Source organism: Thunnus maccoyii, chromosome 4 (assembly GCF_910596095.1).
Source record: "Thunnus maccoyii chromosome 4, fThuMac1.1, whole genome shotgun sequence".
Classification (NCBI taxonomy): domain Eukaryota; kingdom Metazoa; phylum Chordata; class Actinopteri; order Scombriformes; family Scombridae; genus Thunnus; species Thunnus maccoyii.
Window position 1 is genome coordinate 15,939,580 of NC_056536.1, and position 16,212 is coordinate 15,955,791.

General features: G+C 38.9%; 3 protein-coding genes across 5 annotated transcripts; all 3 read right to left on the reverse strand.

Moving 5' to 3' along the window:
• Positions 1–137: 137 nt before the first annotated feature.
• Positions 138–7,161, reverse strand: LOC121896353 (inositol 1,4,5-triphosphate receptor associated 1). 2 transcript variants are annotated; one of them, XM_042410184.1, is made up of 13 exons: positions 5,854–7,161; positions 5,669–5,732; positions 5,509–5,581; positions 5,394–5,421; positions 4,762–4,902; positions 4,336–4,467; positions 3,217–3,361; positions 3,093–3,130; positions 2,933–2,983; positions 2,708–2,847; positions 2,437–2,616; positions 526–639; positions 138–446 (listed from the first exon to the last, which is right to left on the reverse strand). In XM_042410184.1, the coding sequence occupies exons 1-13, from the start codon at positions 5,863–5,865 to the stop codon at positions 296–298; spliced, it is 1,269 nt and encodes a 422-aa protein (XP_042266118.1). In that variant the 5' UTR covers positions 5,866–7,161; the 3' UTR covers positions 138–295. The 2 variants fall into 2 exon arrangements, with proteins under 2 accessions (XP_042266118.1, XP_042266117.1); XM_042410183.1 differs by having other exon boundaries at positions 2,488–2,616; positions 5,509–5,732.
• Positions 7,162–7,700: 539 nt separating this feature from the next.
• On the reverse strand, positions 7,701–9,972 carry rpl10a (ribosomal protein L10a). 2 transcript variants are annotated; one of them, XM_042410185.1, is made up of 6 exons: positions 9,873–9,972; positions 9,375–9,446; positions 9,206–9,286; positions 8,324–8,472; positions 8,054–8,226; positions 7,701–7,917 (listed from the first exon to the last, which is right to left on the reverse strand). In XM_042410185.1, the coding sequence occupies exons 1-6, from the start codon at positions 9,875–9,877 to the stop codon at positions 7,747–7,749; spliced, it is 651 nt and encodes a 216-aa protein (XP_042266119.1). In that variant the 5' UTR covers positions 9,878–9,972; the 3' UTR covers positions 7,701–7,746. The 2 variants fall into 2 exon arrangements, with proteins under 2 accessions (XP_042266119.1, XP_042266120.1); XM_042410186.1 differs by lacking the exons at positions 9,206–9,286; positions 9,375–9,446; positions 9,873–9,972 and adding an exon at positions 8,846–9,171.
• A 1,866-nt stretch (positions 9,973–11,838) lies between these two features.
• Positions 11,839–16,197, reverse strand: fance (FA complementation group E). The gene is made up of 10 exons (XM_042408118.1): positions 15,899–16,197; positions 14,422–14,998; positions 14,218–14,262; positions 14,066–14,122; positions 13,654–13,797; positions 13,116–13,239; positions 12,767–12,842; positions 12,577–12,643; positions 12,353–12,478; positions 11,839–12,257 (listed from the first exon to the last, which is right to left on the reverse strand). Exons 1-10 carry the CDS (start codon positions 16,108–16,110, stop codon positions 12,153–12,155), a joined length of 1,533 nt encoding a protein of 510 aa, XP_042264052.1. The 5' UTR covers positions 16,111–16,197; the 3' UTR covers positions 11,839–12,152.
• Between the last annotated feature and the right edge of the window lie 15 nt (positions 16,198–16,212).

A 16,212-nucleotide genomic window follows, 5' to 3' on the forward strand; every position in this document is an offset into this window, starting at 1 on the left:
AAAAAGGTTTGTGGTGTTAATCTAGAGGGTGGAGGCGTTTTCTTAAGTAAAATACATAAATTATTTCAAAACATATGCAAGAACAACCAAAAGTGTTACATCAAAATGTTTAATATTCACATACAAAGTGCTTTCTGGAATGACACAGTGTTTCAGCTTGTCTATACACTTGTAGACAAGCACCTTGACCGCCTGAATATCCCTATCTGGGATAACAAAGTTTACCTTGACCTTGATTTTTACAGTACAGTACAGTACACAAAATTTGAAAAACAGTATATTCCCAAAGAAGAGATCATTCCTCAAATGTGCCATCTTGAAGCTTCCACAAGAAGTAAGTCAGCGTTATGACAGAGAGAAGCACAAAGAGGTACGTGCAGAGCAGCGCCCAGCGACAGCGATACAGCCAGTGAACCAGAGGTCGTTGTCTCCACAGAGATCCACACCTGACGAGAGAAGGTCAGTCAGTGTTTGTCCGCAGGAAATAATCATCACAATGAACACCTGAAAAATATGTTGACTTACGTGCCGGGAGAGATCCGCCGGTAGATATTTGTACTCTTTTTATCTTTGTCTGCCTTTTTCTTTGATAACACAGCTTTGCCTTTGTGTCTCTGTCGCAAAGTGTCCAGAGGGGAACTGAAATAAAGACACACGTTTCCATTTTCACTATTAAATTATTCCACTACATGCAAAGTAACAAAACGTGGACACAATTACAGAGAGCCATTTAGTAAATACCAATCTATTGAGGCCTATAATGATTTTGTTCATACTGCTGGTCACTTTTGAGGCTGCGGTTTGTACTGGTGTTAGTGGTAAATGTCCTGTTAGGTCACAATTTGCTTTATTTTCTATTGCAAATCAACATTTTTTAAAAAAGATTATAAATACGATATTTACACTTACATTACAATAACATTAAAAATAGCATCACTATTCTCAAAATGGACAAATAAACTCTGACAACTACGATTCCTGAGAGTATGTATGAGGGTCTGTGATGATTTTTGATGTTTTGAGATCTGGTCTCGTCACAATCCTTCATGTTTCTAACTGAAGCACCAACAAACAGCAACAACAACTATCTGGCATCTTTGGATGTCGCCTTAAAAACTAAACCGAACTCTACTTAATATGATGATTCAATGATGGTTTGACCTCTATCGGAAAGAACACATTTAGTTAAATATGAAATGATCTATTTAGCATTTATAATTAGTATAGAACATTTGATAACTGGTTAATAACAGAGTATAATGTAGTTGTAAGCAGATTTAAGCGTTTATTAATGTATTTGTCAACAACTATAATTCCTCATCCATGTGTGGATTCTGGTATATAATATATATAATAATATATAATATATATATATATATATAATATAAACATATTTTACAGGTCCTCTAATTTTACACTTATTTCCTGAAAAATTTTTGAGTAATTTGCAGATATTTAATGATTAATTTGTAGGACATTTAGTACAAATTATAAGAAAAAAAAGGAAAACGTATTAAGTTTGATTTAGTTGGTAAGTACCCACTCATTATAGGCTATTTGGGTTATTTTTCAAAATTTCTTAATAAATTAGACAATTCTTCGAAAAACTGTTGGAAAATATCTGATAATTTACTAGTATACTGGAAATGTGTTTGTTATAGAGTTTTTAAGAAACAACCTAATATGCTAATATGTAGTTTGACACACAAAACTACACACTGAAAACAAAGTATTTTCTGTCAAAGAAAAATTTACCAACTAAACCAACTGTACACAAAACACTTTTTAAAGTTGTTTCTTCTCATCTGTACCAAAATTGCATTCTCTGTAAAATATCCAGGAATAATGGATAATAAATAAATAAATGTCCAGGAAATCAGTATAAAATCAAAGGACCTGTAAAATAAAGCATCACCACAGATAATGAACAACAATATAGTAAAACACAGCTGCAATAATATGAATACGTCTGTACAGGAGAAGCTGAAACTGCTGACAAAAACTGTTCATTAATAAGCACTTAAAATGTCCTTATATCTGCTTCTAACTACATTATAATGTGTTATAAACCGTTTATTAAGTGTTTATGTACTGCTTAGGAACGTTAAATAGGGGGACTTAAAGTGTTAATGATGAAACTTATACTGCTGCCTTTGTAATCTGTAATCATGTAACTAATGACATTAATGATGGCTGTTACTAATTAATGTTATTAGTTACACATGTGCTTTTCCTGCCATGAGACATAATAACATCTAAAAAAGGTCTATTGTTATTTATAGTAGTTGATTTCTGAATCGCTCTTGTGGGCAAACACTGTAAGTAAGTAATGTGGAAGAATAAAATGACAACATACACCAAACAGAAATATTTCACTGTCAAACAAACACAGGAAGGAAAAAACAACATAATGAGCTTCAGATAATTGTTATTTACTTTAGGATCGTGTGTTGTGCTGTGTTTCTGTTATGTGAGTCCGAGCCATACTTTTTGTTCTGTATCTTCCTGGTGGCCACTTGCTTTGGTGGAGGGCACTCTGGCTCGGGGACGGGAGGGGGGTCTGGAGGAAGCTGAGCAGCTGGAGCTTCTGGTGGGGCTTCAACTGGATTAAGTGGCCTGTAAAAACCACAGAAAAGAGAAATCAGGTGATGTACTCCATAACCACGTGGTCCGGATATGAAACATAAACTCTGAGTCTGTAGTTGACCTTTCCTCCGCTGTGTGGCTCTCATCCTTGGTGATGGCGCAGACGCTGGACTCGGGGCTCGGTGTTGGAGACGGGCATGGGGGGGAGGACGTCTTGCTGGAACCTGCTGCCAGCTTCGTCAAGTCTCGCTTTGTCTTCTCCTGTCGAGACAAAGAGGAAGTTTGGCTTTTTGGATGATAACTTTTGTAAAGAAACTGAGAGAGCTCACTAAAGAAACCTTCTTACCTGGAATTGCATTGGAATCAATGATATACTGACCCTTCGACGAATGCAGGGCTAAAAGAAAAAGTGAAAGGAGAATCTAAATGTAGACAGACTGATGTGACAGAAAGGTAACAGCACATACAGCATATTAAACTGTACAGCAAGCCAAATATCTGCATACCTGAGAGCTTCTCATTCTGCTCTCACCTTCCTCTGGCTCTAGAAGAAGAGATCCAGATGTCAGTCACGATGTTGCACATTACAAGCAGAACAAGACAAATACCACGAGACACGTGATGAGAAACCTGGTGAAGCTCTGCTGTCGATGGCGTTCTTGAAGGGGTTCATCTTCTTGAGCTCCTCCAGCTCCGCCATGTTTCTGTCATGTCGCCTCCTCAGATTCTCCACGTGAGCCACCATGAGCTCGACTGCCCGACTCACTCGAGCCTCCTACCAAAGACGGAAAATATAATGATGTAAACTCACTGCATGGACTTAATAAGTAAGACTACAGCGCAATAAGGGGCACTAACAAAAGATCTAAGTTGTTAATAATAGATTTACAAATGTATAGTATAATTTATAATGTGATACAGTTTAATAATTGAAGCAATGGAAATAGATATTTTGGGTTGTGAGGCCACATCGTCTCAAACAGTGTAGAAACACTCAGGCACATCTGTTTTTTTCAGGTGCTTAGACCAAAATATGAAAAATAGTTTGAGATATTGTTTAAAATGTAGACTGACATGGTTTATATCCTCTGACAGCGAGACCATGAAGGGAGATCTCTCCTCAGACTGCTTTTTATCTGGAATAAATCTGCAAAACATCTGGACTCAGAGTCATTTGTTCATGATGTAACAACATTTTAAAATCCTGGCTTATTATTATTTTGTCTTTTTGAACACTGCCAATTAATTAATTAACCAATAATAAAGTAAGTCATCATTAACAACTTATAAACAGTTGATGACATTTATGAGTTACATAATATGGGATTTTATTCCAAGTAATATGAAATCAAACCTCATATCACAACACAAACATTTCCTCTTTTTTACAATTTTAACATTTAAACAGATATTTCCCTCTGGAACAAAATCTACATCTCTTCAGTTTCTGTCTCTGCATACATTGTTTTGGTGTTTTCTGTTAAATGCTGTTTTTGCAAATTAGGTTTGTTGTTTAGGCCTTATGTGTGAAGAATGCTTCTTATTACTTTTATTGTTCCCTGTTTGTATTTGTTTGTCGCCTTCATTCAGTTTTATTGCTCTTTGTTCTCACTGTGTGAGGATCCAACAGTCGACAGCTTGTAATGTTTTTCAATTTTCTGCTATGAAATGAAATGAAATGAGATGAGAGTGTCTTACACGGCGCTGAGCATCCACACACACGACAGAAGCAAAGGAACCTCAGTGTACCTGGTGCACGGCGCCGAGCACTTCGGCTGTGTTAGAGATTCGTTCCACCGTCCCACCGAGGATGTCCAGAGACAGCTCCAGCCTCTGCAGGATCGTACTGCGCTTACTGTCCAGACACAGGCCCTTCAGGGTCTGGAAACACACACACAGATCATGGTCACTTTTGGGAACATTACATAGACTTACATTAATTTCCTGGAGACTTTGCCCAACCTTAACTAACCGTAACCACTGACCCAAAAATCAACTTTTTCCCAATTGGGGACACAGCTTTTTTCCCTAGTTGGACAAGCCGTCCCCAATTAACTGGTCTTGAGTCTGAAAGTGCCTGAAAGTAGGCTAAGTCACACCAAACAAACACACACACACATGTCCCTGAACCTCTGGTCTGGTCATCAAGTCTTACTTCAGACTTGCAGACTGTACCTCCAGGGTCTCTCTGCCTCTGGTCAGCTCCAGCTGGATGTTCTCCTCGGCCAGGTTGCGGGCGTGCTCCTCCGCCTGCAGCCTCTGCTTCAGAGTGTACTGGTCGCAGCGGAAAGCCAGCGCAATCTGAGAGAAGGCCGTCTGTGAGGAGAAACAAACCAACATCATTTATGTCACTCAGGTTTTGCACATATATAATATATATATATACATATATATATAATTATATTTTTGTTTTGTCTGATGTTTCTCAGGTTTATAATCTCCTGGTGCTAAAGAGAAACTTTATTTCCTTCAGCTGTATTTGAATTGTTGAAATGACAATAAAACCAAAATTGAAATAAAATAAAATAAAATTGAACTTTTCTGTGATGTAAACATTTAAACAAATTAAATTAAGCCTAATTTGCATTTGATGCCTAATATGGGCAAGTCGATATTTAGATATTCAGCACAAAATCAAGAACTACGCTCCTTAAAACCTGCATAAATATTACAATTAAAACATCAAAGGCACAAACAACAGGCACAATGAGCAAATAATGCACACGTCACACACCAAGAACATAAAAATGCACATTTAGGGCAACAGAAAGAGGAAAAATCATCATGTAATCTGTGTGTGGCCTTACCTCCAAATCCTTCTCTGACATCTCTACACTGTCAGAAAACAAGAAGATCCAAAACTTAATGCAGGATTAAGTTAAATTGGGTTTTATTTACAGTAAATACATCATGATCTGTTACCTGTTGAGGCCGACACGCTCTATTATGGACAGCTCATTCCAGCTCGTGATTGGCGGCTCCTCTTGACCGGTTTCTGTTATAAAGAGACAATCCAGTTTATATTTGTTGCCGTGCCAAACAGTGGTTTGTGGTCTCTCTATGAAAATGTTACAGCTGTTACCGTCTTCACTGTCGTCACTGTCCGCCATGGTGGGCAGATTATAAGTGTTTGTCGCTGCTTCAGGCTGAAAGAAGTTCAGAAATATTATCTGACACTGAACGACACACTAATTAAATATAAAATGTTGTATTAACACTAAGAATTAACAGCCTGGTTCAGAGACAGCTGTAGATTATTTGACTCACCTGAGCGTTCATCACTACAAGAATAATCCAAATGTTTTACTCAAGTAAAACCAGATTAAATATTTTAAATTCTCTTCACAATCAACAATGAGTTTTTCATTGCTGCTGGAGAGACAAATGTATTCTTGTAAGTCCCTGTCCGTGTTTGGTCCATTTTCTCCGGCTGCCTTTCTCCTGTACTGAGAATAGATAATCCTATTAAGAGATCCACAGTCAAACCCAAGCAGGGCAACCGCCCCAAGAGGCTCATGGGTAGCCACGGATCTACCTGCTGCTGTGTTTTTATCTGTAGCAAATAAATACTGTTGCAGGTGATGAGTCAAATGTGCCACTACTGCAGTTCCCATCATGCTCGCTGTCATTTGAACCACTACAGATGAAGGCAAAGAGAATATTTTAATTGACTGGTGAAATCATATAAAAGAGGGTTTAAACATTTACTGACACAAACAGATCAGGATCCACTGATCATCAGCACTTCATTACTTGTTTTCCTAAAGATTTCCATTTAAATTAAACATTTTGAGTCCAATATTAAGACTTGATTCAGGCCCCCACAGACCATAAGAGCAGACTTGTCTGTTACAGGTTTGGTTCCTTACAAAAACGTCTCCAGAACTCTTAAATCTGGCGATATTGTCATGAGAAATGTATTTTTGTATTAAGATAATAAAGGAGCTCCATATGGATGATATTAAAATGTCTGTGACATGTCATGAATCAGCAAGTATTAGGATTTAAAGTGTCAGAACTAGGAAATAAACCAGTGGATATTTTCATTATTTTTGCAGGTTATTTTGTTCTCCATAGAACGTTGAGATATATTTGTTTAATTTCTATTTCTCTCCTTCGTGGGTTTTGTTCCTTTGAGTGTCCCTTTTTTAAAAATGTAGTTTCTCATAAACACTAGAAAATATTAAATCTTCTTAAGAAAACATACTGTACAAATGTTTTAGGCACTAAAAGTAAAGCGAGGATGATTTGATGACCTTAATCACATTAATGTTTGGTGTGAGCTTTGCCTTAAAACAGCAGCAGTTCTCCTCGGTACGCCTACAGTTTTCAAGGTATTTGGCAGGTCGGTTGTTCCAAGAATCTTGGAGAACAGTTCTCGTGTGGATTTAGGCGTCTCAGTTGATTCATTCTCTTCACATAATCCCAGACTGACTCGATTATATTAAGATCAAGGCTCTGTGGGGCGACATACCATCTGTTGCAGGACTCCTTTCTTTCAAAAATAATAGGAGCGAAAAAATGCATAAAAGTAAACAAACGTACCCAGTCCCATATATGAACTGACAGTTGTATGTTTACACATATACACACACACACAGATCAAGTCTTTTCCCCCACAATTAGACTCTAGTTGTATGTTTGGGGTCATTGTCGTGTAGCAGAATGTGGGATTGATCAGAGGCCTCTCGGATTATGTTGCATAATGGAATAAGGATCTAAACTACTAAAGTACCAAAAACTTTTGTACAGCATTGTACATGTAAAATGTTGCAGATGGAATATTTTAAACAGACTTTCAGATCTAAACATGGATCTAAAAATGGAGCAGAGATTGTAAAGCCTTTGTGATTTTGGCCTGTATACATGACATCAATGTTCAGTGATCCCTGTAAAAAGATAAATTATGAACCAAGATAATACACTAATGGGAAGAGTCTTAGGTTCAAATTGAAATTCATTACAAACATCCAACACTGAATAATGAAATGTCTGAGACCATTAAACCCAAAGTTTTCAAAACCAAGTTTCAAACTCTGCAGATGAACACAAAGCTGCCCAGAAATAAAAACAAACAAACAAACAAACAAACAAAAAAAAACACCCAAAAACCATCAATTTTGGAGCATCTCCACATTTTATTCATAGAAAAGCTGTAATTTAGTAGAGGCGTTGGGGTTTGCCCATGGTGCTCTTGACGTAGAGGGCGCGCACGTTCTGCCAGTTCTTCTTCAGCAGTGACACCAAGAAGTTAACAGCCAGGTGGATGTTGTACACAAGCTCGTCCTCTGTCATCTTAACGTGTCCTACAGCCACAGCCAGACACAGCACCTACAACACAGCAGAAAACCGGTTAATAAAAATCAATTTCTTCAACATTGTTTACAGATAAAAACATTTAATATTAGCGCTTACAACAGAAATCAAACAGCACAGATTTTTCTGATACGACTCCTGCTGAACGTACCTTCTTCATCTGGAATTTGATGGTGGATTTGACCTCATCCACCTTGGTGGACAGGTTCTCGTTGTGGGTGAGCAGGGAGGGGAACTTGCCAGCCTTGTTCAGCCCGGGGCCCAGGATACGAGGGATCTGCTTGATCAGAGACTCTGAAGCCAGGAAGGCGTCGTACTTCTTGGCTAGAAGAGAACATATCAAAACAAGATCAAAGTTAAAAGCCGGTCAAACGTCGATAACTGCTAGTCAGATGTCTTGCGGGTCGTGTTAACTTCATACCGAGCTTCTTGACCAGCTTCTTGTTCTTGTTGAGCTTTTTGAGAGCCTCAATGTCCATGTGGGGCAGGTCAGCGGCTTTGGCCTCGTCACAGTGCTGCTGGTCTCCCAGAAGGCACACAGAGAACTTGGGCCTGGGGAGAGTCTTCAGCCTGCACATTAACAAAGCGATCAGCAACATTACTCACAAACTCACAAAACGCAGGGGTGTCAGCTGGTAGAAGAGGCAGGACATGACTGAGATAGTCATGAAATATCAGTTTTAGCTGTGTCATTGTGGTCGAAATGACACCTAGGATGTGCTTTATGCTAATTATCAGACCATTAAAAACAATTTATCAACTAATTATTTGCTAAAACCTCAAAGAGGAAAAATACACTGCTTGGTTTTACTTTAAAAGGAAAAATTAACTTGTCTAGAATATCCATAACTTTTGATTTACATACAGAAACAACAGCTCCGCCCTCACCAAGTGACACCCCCGTTTCACTCCTGATTTTGCAGTTTAATAGAAAAAGTCTTACCCATACCGCCACCGTGGTCGGTGTCCAGGTGACCTCATTGGTAACACAATGTATAATGGTCGGCTAGAGGACGTGAGCTATAAGCTCAACCACTCAAAGCCTCCCCTCATGTTTTAAGACCCAGGGTAGGGGTCCGTCTGCTTCGCATTCACCAGCCAAGACTGGGTCAGCTCAGTCAGACTACCCAGAGTACTTCTCCATGTCCGCCCCTGGCCTGTCTGGACTTTTTTCTCTTTCTTTCTTTTAATTTAATTCATGAGTTTTCAGCTACTTGTCTTATAAAAAGGCTGTTTTCTTAATACTCAGACAGGGCTGGCAGCACACAGGGAAAAGGTTGGGTGAGACAGTAAAAGGTCGAACCTGACAGTGCCGGAGAAACGCTTGTCCTTCTGGGGATCATAGTTTTTCAAGCTGATCTGCAGCTCCACAGTCTCCACAAACCTACGAGTGGAAAACAAGTTACACACGATATCTGACATATGTAGGCAGAAATGTTACAGGTTAACCAGCTCTCCTCAGATAAACTTACTTCCTGGGCTTGGCCGCAGAGTTCTGCAGGACCTCCTTCACGGCTTCGTACAACGTATCCCTGGACACCTTACTGTAATATAGAAAATAACAGAAAACATGTATAAGCAGTCGATCAGTAAGATGTCAATTAGCCCAGATTAGCTTGCAATGTAGCCGCTAGTAAATATTGGAAAATAGCAAAAAGTGCGTAAAGATTTCAAAAAATATTATCTACAGCTACTAATATGACCATCTGATGTTGGACTGTTTATTAAAACACGTTTAAAATCTGCGGATGACGATGGATTACATGTGAAACTTAACGCGGTGTCCTACACCGGCAGATGAACCGGTCAGCTACGTGACATTTAGCTTCACATAAGTCTGTAAAACTGGACTGAAAAACTCAAACTGTCGCTCAAGATATTAACACTTCAGTGTTGGGCGAGTAATACGGTCGCTAAATATGTATAGACTGGCTGTTTCTGTGACATTTATTTGTGAAATTGTAGCTAACCTCATTTTCGCAGCTCGTCCCTCTCTTCTTGCTACGCTGAAAAGGAAGTGCTGCGGGAAGTTACGCAAAATAAAGGCGGCCTGGTGCCTACGTCATCAAACAGCGTGACCGACGCGTGATTTTCTTTCTCGCGAGATTGTATCATGGATTGTATCCATAACCCAAACCTTAACCCTAATCTCGCGAGAGTCCACCCCCCCCCCCCCCCCCCCCCCCGGCTGATCCAACTCTCTGAATACATCCATGAATCCAACATAGTGTTTACTTTTCTCTATAAATATAAATATGAAATGAACTTGTATAATATAATATAACCCTGTCACTTAATTAATATTTGTTACTCTCCTGTAAATAATACATATTTACATTCATATTCGCTATTTGAATAGCATTTCATGACACTATAGCACTGCGGAGTTGTTCATAAAACAATAAATCTGTCAATATATACTACTCATGTCTTTGTTCTTAAATTACGGTATACAAGACAGCGGTCCTATATAAAGACCAAATAGTGGTGGAAGAAGTATTCAGATCCTTCACTTAAGTAAAAGTACCAATACAGCAATGTAAAAATACTCCATTACAAGTAAAAGTCCTGCATGAAAAAGAATAAGAAATACTTAATTAATCCCGAGGGAAATCTAAGTGTCACAACAGCACCGAAAAATCCTATTTAAGTAAAACTACATAAGTATTATGAGTTTGATGTGGTTAAAGAATTGCAGTAAAAGTAGTGGTTTGGTCCCTCTGACTGATATATTACAATATATGACATCATTAGATTATTAATACTGAAGCATCAGTGTGTAAGCAGCATGTTACTGTTGTAGCTGCTGGAGGTGAAGCTGGTTTACTTTATATACAGTTAGCTAGTTTAGTCCAGTGGTTCCCAACCTAGGGGTCGGGCCCCTCCAAAGGGTCACCAGATAAATCTGAGGGGTTGTGAGATGATTAATGGGAGAGGAAAGAAGAAAAAACAAAGTTCTGATACACAGTTTTGTTTTCAGTTTTTGGACTTTTCCTCTAATCTTTGATTTTGGTGAAATATTGGATTATTTGGACATTTATTGAAATGAAACCATGTGAGAATTTTAGAGGGAAAAATCACTATTTAGTAGAGCTGTTAACAACTCATAGACATCTGAAATGTGACCCCGACTACACACTGCTTTTTGTAAGACGTCAAAAGCCAAAAAGGTTGGAAACCACTGATTTCATCTTTAACAATGTGTTGTATTTTAAAAACTTGTCATAATATCCATTGTGTCAAATCTTCATCTGAAAAGTAACTCAAGCTGTCAAATAAATGTAGTAGAGTAGAAAGTACAATATTTCCATCTGAAATGTAGTGAACTACTAGTATAAAGTAGCACTGAAATGGAAATATTCAAGTACCTCAGAATTGTACTAATAAGTAGTCTACAGTACTTACAGTAATTGTACTTACATTCCACCACTGTATATTTTTAAAGTTGCTCGGAATTATGATGTCACTAAACTCCGTTTACCATTAACATGCCTGTCAAGCACAGTCTGTAAACTCCCACACAGTCATGAAGAAAAGGTCCCATCAGGCAAAATAAGTGAAAACATTTGTGTAGGTAGACGACGGCTGTGTAAGGGATTTACAAGTATAGATCAAAAGTTCATAAGGGTCATATAGCATGAAAAACTGTAAACTGGAATAGAATCATTGATGATTAAGGAAAAGTGCAGATGACAAAGCTGCAGATCTCAGTGTCTACATTTGTAATATCGCATTCACCCTGAGCCTGATAATATTTTAAGTATCTACATTCTTCAGTAGCACAGAGCTGTACAGTTCTTGATTATCTTCAGTGGGGTGAATTAATTCTGGGTAAATAAAGACTCCTTTCAAACACAGATACACAGACGAATGAGCAAACTAAAAAGACAAAAACAAATAAAAACCTTTACTCAGTAAAACTAAAACACATGATCATTCTGTTAACATTTCAGTAATTTTAATGGAAACTATCCAGAACAACACATGATGAATATAAAAGCAGGATAACTTTGAACTGCTACACCAAAATTTTAAGTTAACAAAAGTCAGGAATGCAAAGGTCAGCATTTTGGAATATTTTCTTTAAGACTCAGGGGAATATTTTATAGTGAGAAAGGTTATTATTCAGTGTCAAACTGGTGAAATGAGGTACTTCAGTTTTAGGTCAGAACATTTTCCAGAAGAAGCCAAGAACTTATTATATATTATAACTTATAACTTTATTAACATAAACAATGTCAGATGATATTTCATGTGTGTGTGATTCTTTTCAAAGCAGCTTGGAGAGACTTTTTCAGGAAGGTCTCATTTAACATCAGGCAAGCAGACAGGGAGTGTTTGTGTGCAGCTGTCACCTGGAAAAACAGATCAATACATAAGCAGAATGATTAAAAATAACATTTCAATAACTGTTCAGCCATTATGCTTGATATGAATTTAAAAAACTTACATGACTGCTATATTTGGTGAGGACTGTTAGCATCATTTTTGCAAACTTGACAGATTTTGTGAATTGAGGACTCTGGTTAACAAGCTGTTCAGTGAACTGTGTGAACAGTTCTTCATTCAAGTCAGGCTGAGAAATAAAACAAACAGGCAACTCAGTGACGTTTGATATTATGACTACATGGTCTTGCAGCACTTTTCCCATGAATAAACATGGCCTCGCCTTACCTTGGAGTCTAGCAAGCTGTGGATAATGGAGAGCACTGCCTCACTCCACGTGATTTTGAATGTCATCCTGGAAGAAAAAAAACGGCATCAACAATCAAACAATAACCATATGAGTTCATTATTATTTTGTGCTTATCTGACTTATTACAGTAGTTACAAATAAATAGAGAATAAACATGCTTTATCTTACTGGAGCACCAGTAGTCTGTAGTGGGAATCCAGGCAACCTTCAATTAGTCTGTTCAGCAGCTCAGCCTGCGTGTTCCCTGAAAACAAAATAACAGAGTTCAAAATAGAGGATCAGTTCATGTTTGGGCCAAGAGATAAATAACAAGGTCCTGGCTCAGCCCTCCATAACATCAAAGCATCTGTTGTGTTTGCCTGGACTTGAACCAGGACATTGAATCCATGCCAGGCGCAGGACTGTCCTGCTCTGTAACTCTGCTACCCACCACAGCACAAGCATCTCTGACTCAATGCTTGTAATGTAAGTTAATAAATTATTACTGTTCTCAGTGATGGCTCAACTTTTTCCTCACCTATGTCCTTCTCCTCTAGAACTGGTCCGATCAGAGCGTGGCACATTGGTCTGGTGTAGCGGCTACAGAATGATGTCACTGTGGTGACCAGACATCTGGAGGCTGGCTCTGACAGGGACAGGACCTGTAGTACATGTAGCAACAGGATATACTGTCAGCATCAAACTGCAACACATTTCTTCGCATTTAGAGCTGCAACGATTAGTTGATTAATCGATTAGTTGTCAACTATTAAATTAGTCACCAACTATTTTCATAATTGTTTGGTGTCAATTTTAGAAAAAAATGTCCAAATTCTCCGATTCCAGCTTCTCAAATGTGAATATTTTCTTGTTTCTTTAGTCGTCTATGACAGCAAACTGAATTTCTTTAGGTTGTGAACTGTTGGTTGGGACAAAACAAGACATTTGAGGACGCCATCTTGGACTTTGAAAAAATTTTTTCACCATTTTCTGGCATTTTATAGACTTAACAACAATCAATTTATTAATGAAAATATTCGTTAGCTGCAGCCGTATCTGCGTTGTCAATGATGTACCTTCTGTAGCAGGAGGCTCTTGATGATTGTCGCTGCCGTACTGTAGCTGAGGTCAGGAGAGAGAGCCAGAACGCTGCTGCACAGTTTAGGCAAAGTCTGCTCCGGTAAATCAGGCAAACTCAGCATGTTACATAACACCTCCACCTTAACAGGAGACACAAAGATGTGGGATTAGTCCTTTCACAGTGCCTCAGCGAGCAAATGAACAGTATGAGTGGTTTAGAAAAGATTCCTGACTTGTGTTGTGTTGCAGTGCAAAGATGTTTCTAACAATGTTGGTTCATGTACATCAATGAGGTGGACAAAACCAACTTTAAATATAATGCACTGAACATATACATGTTATATATACAAGTATGAATCAAGGGGTAAAACATTGTAAAAATGTCAACTATGGGATCCAAGGACATACTTGAGTGGGGTCACAGTCATTCAGCACTTTGAACACATCCATGGAGTTCTGGTCCCACTGTAAACAGACCATAACAGTTACAGTAATACCAAACGTGACTGAAAAGTCTGTACCAGATACAACAAAAAGAACACATTTCTTTTTTTTTTTACCTCGGTCTGACTTTCCAGTAATTCCTTTATTTGAAGAACAGAAACCTGAGGAAACAGAAATAGACCAATACTGTTAGTTTAAGTGGAAGTAGTATGAACAGTGTGTAAAATTACTATCAGGAGGGAATTAAATCATTCTGTCCCTTTATGGAAAGAAAGCAAACTGGTAAAATTATGAAAATATTTGATTTTGAGTTTCTTTACCTTTATATGTTCAGGAAGGGCATCACATGGTGCTGGTTGCAGTTCTTTAGCAGGTGCCTCTGCTGCAGCATCATCCTCTAATCCTTCTGATATCTCCTCATCTGTGCTCTGTTCTTCTCCATCGACACGCTCACTGCCACAGACATCCATCTTTATCCGTTTACTCTGCTGTCCTGTTTCTTCACCATCTGAATCCAGAGTGACAAAGCTGCTTTTCCTTTTCCTTTGTGTCCCCAGTTCTGATAAACTAGACGCACTCTGAGATTCAGGTTGTACTGTTTGAGAGCTGAGGCACCTGGCCCACCCGCCGGTCTCACTAAAACCAGCGAAGCGCTGTGACAGCTCTCTGAGTCTGTGGGTGCACAGTGGAGTGAACAGAGGCTCCTCATTGTGGGCCTTCAGATTTCTCTCCAGCTGTCTAACCAGAGCGGTGACCCAGGGGCTCGGATGAGGGTCCTGGCTGAGGCATTCGAGCACACGGAGCACAGTAGTCTGAGGAAGAACTGAGTGGACCAGATACATGAAGGACAGCAGGTTTTGTTTGAATAATGCTGGAAACAGGCACACCAAGGGTTTACTAGAATAGATGAGGAAGAAAACATGGGAGTGAGGCATAAGCACGGATATGTGTGACATAATATTGTAGATGTCAACAGTTAGGTAAGCACTTATGTAAAGCTGCAACAATTAGTCGATTTATCAATTGGTCAAATGAAAGAAAATTAATCACCAACTATTTTGATAATCTATTGATCATTTGAATTATTTTTTAAGCAGAAATTGATGGTTTTGATCTCTCAAATGTCATAATTTGCTGTTTTTTTGGTCTTACATGATTGTAGATTGAATATTTTGGGGGTTTGGACTGTTGATCAGGCAAAACAAGACATTTAATGATGTCACCTTGTGATCTAGCATATTGTAATGGGCATTTTTCACTGTCTTTGGATGATTTATAGACCATGCAATTAGTCGATTAATATAGTTGCCCTACACATGGATTTAATTTAGCACTTCTCTGGTGCAGAGCTGAAGATGATTTCAGCGTGATAGTTGAAATAGTATTAAGCAGACATCAGCGGGATGGTGTGTTTAAATTTAAAAGCACCATTAGTGATCCACATGTACAGGATAAACCCAGTACTGAAACCCTTACAGGTCTGAACCAGTTGTCACTGTCAGACTAACTTTCCTTTGAATACAAAGAATCTTTGGCAGCAACTAAGTCAGAGTAAGTTTTAATGGGTTTGTGGACATCAGCAAAACTGTATTTGTACACATAATTTTGAGATAACTGCGAAAGAGAAATGCTACCTTTACACGCGGTTTCTATAGCAACATAAATGTTAAAGCGGTTATGTTGCTAGGGTAACGTCACTATCCCTGATGAAAATCACCGTTGTCCCCTCTCCAGCGACATGTACCACCAAGTTACCGGCTTGTCACGGAAACCTAACGCCGTAAACTTCTTACTTACACAGTTAGAGGCTGGGCATCAGTCTGTGGGCAGGTTATTTCGTCCCGGCACAGTGTTTCCATCAGGTTAGACAGGGACACTCCGGGGTTTGCCCGCTGCTGCCTGTGGAAGACACCCAGCGCTCTGTGGACACCGGAGGCTCCGGACAGCAGCGACCGGACCAGCAGCCTCGACTGTCCATCGAACCGATTCACAAACATACCGGCGTCCATTCCCGGCTGACTGAACTGCTGCTACCCATGGATGTATTAAAAAGATACCCGCCAATGTTTGTTAAGTTTCTTCTTCGTGAGTGTAATTTCACTGAATCTGTA